At 39.5% G+C, this 6,000-nt stretch overlaps 1 protein-coding gene across 1 annotated transcript in view; it reads left to right on the forward strand.

Moving 5' to 3' along the window:
* SLC25A32 (solute carrier family 25 member 32) overlaps positions 1-5,793 on the forward strand; it is a 56,162-nt gene extending 50,369 nt beyond the window's left edge. The window contains exon 7 of the mRNA XM_082674553.1: positions 4,495-5,793. Coding sequence (XP_082530679.1) covers positions 4,495-4,630 — 136 coding nt within the window. The 3' untranslated portion in view covers positions 4,631-5,793. The remainder of the gene's footprint in view (positions 1-4,494) is intronic.
* The last annotated feature ends 207 nt before the right edge of the window (positions 5,794-6,000 follow it).

Below are 6,000 nucleotides of genomic sequence, written 5' to 3' on the forward strand. Positions count from 1 at the left end.
GAAACCATATGATCATCTCAACAGATGCAGAAAAAGCTTCTGACAAAATTCAACACCGATTTATGATAAAAACTCTCCGGAAAGTGGGCATGGAGGGAACCTACCTCAACATAATAAAGGCCATATACAACAAACCCACAGCAGACATCATTCTCAATGGTGAAAAACAAAGCATTTCCTCTACACTCAGGAACAGGACAAGGATGTGCACTCTCACCACTATTATTCAACATAGTATTGGAAGTCCTAGCCACGGAATCAGAGAAGAAAAAGAAAGAAAAGGAATACAAATTGGAAAAGAAGTGAAATTGTCATTGTTTGCAGATGACATGATACTATACATAGATAATCCTAAAGATGCCACCAGAAAACTACTAGAACTAATCAATGAATTTGGTAAGGTTGCAGGATACAAAATTAATGCACAGAAATCTCTTGAATTTCCTATACACTAACAAAGAAAGATCAGAAAGAGAAATTAAGGAAGCAGTCTCATTTACCATTGCAACAAAAAGAATAAAATACCTAGGAATTAACCTACCTAAGGAGACAAAAAGACCTATACTCGGAAAACTAAGACACTGATGGGCATTTCCCTCTTTTCCCTTATGTTCTTCTCCTCTTACACCAAAATGACTGCTGTTGCCAAAAACACAAACACAACCCGCGAGTTAGAATCTAGTCCAGCATCATCTGTCTCTGGCAACCTGGCCTCCAGCTGCTGCCTGGTTTAGCATCTTTTAATGTAGAAACCTTCTTTTCTGTTCTCAAAATCAGTAAATGCTTTGTTTCAAAACCTTCTTATATTTCTGCTGCAGGTCAGTGGACCTGGCACAGATTTTCTTACCCTGGCCTCATCGTACCTTCCCTGACTTGAGGAAACATTTGGATAACAACAGGCAGAGAAAGAAAAACCCCAGTGGGATGTTTTCTCGTTGAATACAAGACCCTCGGTTGAAGGTTTTTAGATCTTTTCATCCAGAGGAATCCCCTTTACACCTCACATAGCGGGTAACCAAAACTGAAGTGTACCGGCTTGGGGTATCATAGGGAACAGAAGAGCATTGCTTCCAGTACAGGTCACAGACATGGGACGGGAGAAAGGCTTCGTTGTCTGTCGTCTTGTGGAAAGAGGATCTTAGCATAAAAGGCTGCCTCGCTGTGGCTGGTGCATGCCCGTGGTCACCTGCATGGTCCCCTTTGGGTTCCATAGTTTGGATGCTGAATGAGCCATTAGGAAATGCAGGCATTTCCCACACCAGCTAGAATAGCCACGCGGTACGATCCTGGGTTCCTGCCATCAGGAGGAAGTTACGAGATCTTCCCACTGCTTCCCAAGCCCTCTTCTCTTATAGGCATTTCTGGAAAGCCTATTAGAAAAGCAAAGAGAATCCGAATCCAGCTTCCCTCCCCAACCCTACCCCAAGAGTCAAAGTAGATGGTGTTGTGTGAACATTTATATATATACACACATATGTTTGCTCTGGTTTAGTTTCATATATACAAGTACACGTTTATGTATTGTGCCCTAAATAATAATAATACTAGGGAAGGTTTTTCCCAAGCTTCTTGTTCCTTGGTTCTGGCTTACACTGGGGACTGTGCCACTGACCTGGCTTAGTGTTCCGGTCGGGGTTTGGGGAGAGCAGAGTAGCCAGGCACCCTGGGGGAGGTGGGGACCGCAGGGGCAAGTGTCTCAGAAAGTGAGCAGTGCACACTCCCAACCCCAGAAAGGTGACTTAGACAAACCAGGGGAGCAGGGCTCTTGCTCAGGAACCCCAGGTTTGCTTTGCTTTCAGGCCTGTGTTTACCCCTTCCCCCCACCCCAGGTCTGTTACCACAACTCCCTGGTGTCTCTTGGTGTTTAGTATGTCTGTAGGACAGTGGAATCCTTAGTCTCTCCAGAAAGGGCCCTCAGCATGGCCTTGAAGGCCTGACCAGTGAATTAAGGGATTCTGCACCCCACTTTTCCTGGTCCGTTAAGCTTGGGGTAGAGGGCGGCAGGCGGGTCCCCAGGCGTGGTACAGAGGCCAGAGCTGTGCCAGAACGGTGCTCCTGTCCACCTCCAGGCTTCCTGCCATGAAGCCTTGTGTTTGCCTCTGTTTTTAACCTGTGGTGTTGTTATTTAATTGTGTAACTTTGTTTTTCCGTTACTGTGAAAGTAAGGTGTTGTACTTTTAATTTTTTTTAACAAATGTTACCGTTCTTATTTAAGAGAATAAATTCCAAACAGTCTTAAAAACAAACAAAAAAAAGACACTAATGAAAGAAATCAAAGATGATACAAACAGATGGGGAGATATACCATGTTCTTGGATTGGAAGAATCAACACTGTGAAAATGACCCTACTACCCAAAGCAATCTACAGATTCAATGCAATCCCTATCAAACTACCAATGGCTTTTTTTTTTTTCACAGAATTAGAACCAAAAGTTTTACAGTTTGTATAGAAACACAAAAGTCCCCTAATAGCCAAAGCAATCTTGAGAAAGAAAAACAGAGCTGGAGCAATATCAAGACAGTATGGTACTGGCACAAAAACAGAAAGATCAATGGAACAGGATAGAAAGCCCAGAGATAAACCCACGCACCTGTGGTCATCTAATCTATGACAAAGGAGGCAAGAATATACAGTGGAGAAAAGACAGCCTCTTCAGTAAGTGGTGCTGGGAAAACTGGACAGGGACATGTAGAAGAATGAAATGAGAACACTCCCTAACACCATACACAAAAACAAACTCAAAATGGATTAAAGACCTAAATGTAAGGCCAGACATTATAGAACTCTTAGAGGAAAACATAGGAAAAACACTCTTTGACATAAATCACAGCAAGATCTTTTATGACCCACCACCTAGAGTAATGAAAATAGAAATAAAATAAGCAAATGGGACCTAATGAAACTTAAAACTTTTGCACAGCAAAGGAAACCATAAAGAAGACGAAAAGACTAACCCTCAGAATGGGAGAAGATATTTGCCAACGAAACAACTGACAGAGGATTAGTCTCCAAAATACACAAACAGCTCATGTAGCTCAATATCAAAAGAACAAAAAACCCAATCAAAAAACGGGCAGCAGACCTAAATAGACATTTCTCCAAAGAAGATATACAGATTGCCAACAAACACATGAAAGGATGCTCAACATCACTAACCATTAGAGAAATGCAAATCAAAACTACAGTGAGGTATCACCTCACACCAGTCAGAATGGCCATCATCAAAAAATCTATAAACAATAAATGCTGGAGAGGGTGTGGAGAAAAGGGACCCCTCTTGCACTGTTGGTGGGAATGTGAATTGATACAGCCACTGTGAAGAAAAGTCTGGAGGTTCCCTAAAAAACTAAAAATAGAACTACCCTATGACCCAGCAATTCTACTACTGGGCATATACCCTGAGAAAACCACAATGCAAAAAGGCACATGTAACCCAATGTTCATCGTAGCACTATTTGTAAATAGCCAGCTCATGGAAACAACCTAAATGTCCATGGACAGATGCATGGATAAAGAAGATGTGGTACATATATACTATGGAATATTACTCAGCCATAAAAAGAAACAAAATTGGGTCATTTGTAGAGATGTGGATGGACCTAGAGTCTGTCATACGGAGTGAAGGAAGTCAGAGAAAAACAGATATCGTATATTAATGCGTGCATGTGGAATCATAGATGAACCTATTTCCAGGGCAGGAATAGAGACACAGATGTAGAGAACGGACGTGTGGACATGTTGGTGGGGGGAAGGGGAGGATGGAATGAATTGGGAAATTAGGTTTGACATAAATACACTACCATGTGTAAAATAGCTAGCTCATGGGACCCTGCTATATAGCTCACGGAGCTCAGCTCCTTGCTCTGTGTTGACGTAGATGGGTGGGATGGGGGGGTGGGAGGTCCAAGAGTGAGGGGTATATGTATGCATATAGCTGATTCACTTCATTGCATAGCAGAAACTAACACAACATTGTGAAGCAATTATACTCCAATTTAAAAAAAAGAAAAGGAAAAAAGGCCCCACATCTGCTACTGGTAGCAGAACTTTCGCAAACACTTGTTTCCATGTATGGAAGACATGCATGTCTTCAGTGTGGGGATGTTTAAATTGTTATAGGTATACATCCCCACGTTTCTTTTTAATTCTAAAAGGCCAGAACAGAGTATTTAAACATTTAAATTCAGTTCACTTTAGTAAATACATATATTGAGAAAGTAAGTGAAAAGTTTCAAGGCTTTATTCCAATTCTAGGCATTAAGAAAATAAAGTTTTATTTTTGTGTGCTATGTTTAGTGTTGTCTAGCATTTTTATTAGTTATGAGATGTTTAATGCCTGCATTAGATCAGCTAATACTGTTACATGTTCACACATTTAAGGGCATTTGAAAGATGTTTATGATTTTATCTTCAGGCTAGCTCTGTAGGAAATTAAGTATATATGTGTATATATGTATATATCTGTATATATCCTTTTTTTCTCTCTCTAAAGGAAAGAAGGCATCGGTGGATTTTACAAAGGAATTGCCCCCAATTTGATTAGAGTGACTCCAGCCTGCTGTATTACCTTTGTGGTATATGAAAATATCTCACATTTTTTACTTGGCCTTAGAGAAAAGAAAAAGTAAACTAAAAGAAGATAATTCCAGTACATCTGCCCAAGGCAGCCATGTGCTCCTTTGTACTTGAGACATGAAACTCAGAAGAATACTGCACAGCAACATGGCTCATAATTGAATTCGGTCTATAATCATTAGAAGTCACAGAACTGCTAAGCCTTCACAATGTTTTTCTGCTTTTGCTTTCCCCATACGTATGGGACTTGGCTTCCTCTACCTGAAATGGTTGCCAGCAACACGACAGTAAAACTGACACCAAATGGAGAGTTTCACAGATTTTCTCCATTTCATTGTCCACGTAGAAGCTGATTTGCAGCATTTGCTGAATGGATTTGAAGACCGCTCCTTTTTCTGAACTCGTTTGTCTGTATTGGCTTTAAAATCAACCTCTGTGCAATAGCAAAAAAAAAGGCTTCTTAAAAGATGTCATTGCTGTTTCGAGTGTTTGCTGGGAAAGAAGTTGCCCAAATCCTGACCATTTTTGAAACGGGAAAGTTTGGTGGGGAAAAAAAATCCACTGTAAATGTGCTTTTGTTTTAATTCATTTGGAATGCAGTTATGTACTTCTCTTAATTTGAGAAGTACCTGACATCTGTTGTCACTCCATCACTAATTTTTTTTCCCAGAAGCTCTTTCATCATTTAAAATGTAATCCTGGATCACATTATTTTTCGGCATAGGTACTTAGTGTCTTTTTATAAAATCTGAACTAGGATCCAGCTGTGTCAGCCCTTACTTAGCATATTTGTCTATAAATCACTTTACTGGTGTTGCTAATAGATCACCTTATATAGATACGAGAATGACTGGGGTACGTTTGTTGATAAACTGTATGGAAATGAGAAGCTTTAGCTTTCTACTTCAGATTTCAGATATGTGAGTCCAGATCCCACATAAGTTACCAGTCTACACTGGTTGCTCAAATTCAGGTTTAAATACAAATTACAGTAAAGGCCATTATTGATTTTACTTTTGAGTTACGGTAATTTTTCTATAAATATAAAGGCCTGCCCCAAAAAGGTGCCAGAATGATACTAACATTTTTATTTATGTAAACATGTATGAATGCTTTTTGCAGTACCATCTATTTGTTATAAATAAAATACTGTGGCTGTCAAAGCCATATTTAGATGGTTCTTTGAAAAGAGGTCTATTTTTTTTAATATTTTGAAAATGGCTTTGTTTTAAAAATAAAGATAAGTACCTAATTGTATTTACTGTATCTAGTTACATGCAGAGGAATGCATTATAAATTAAATGTGATGTATTTTCCTCTTTCTGAATAATACTATTATTCACATGAAATCCTGATAATAGTCCCTGTATGGAAAGACAAGTTGCAGTTGATATTTGGAGTTTTAGAGGTAGTGCCATTATTT

This window comes from Grampus griseus (assembly GCF_964374135.1).
Source record: "Grampus griseus genome assembly, chromosome: 17".
Classification (NCBI taxonomy): Eukaryota; Metazoa; Chordata; class Mammalia; order Artiodactyla; family Delphinidae; genus Grampus; species Grampus griseus.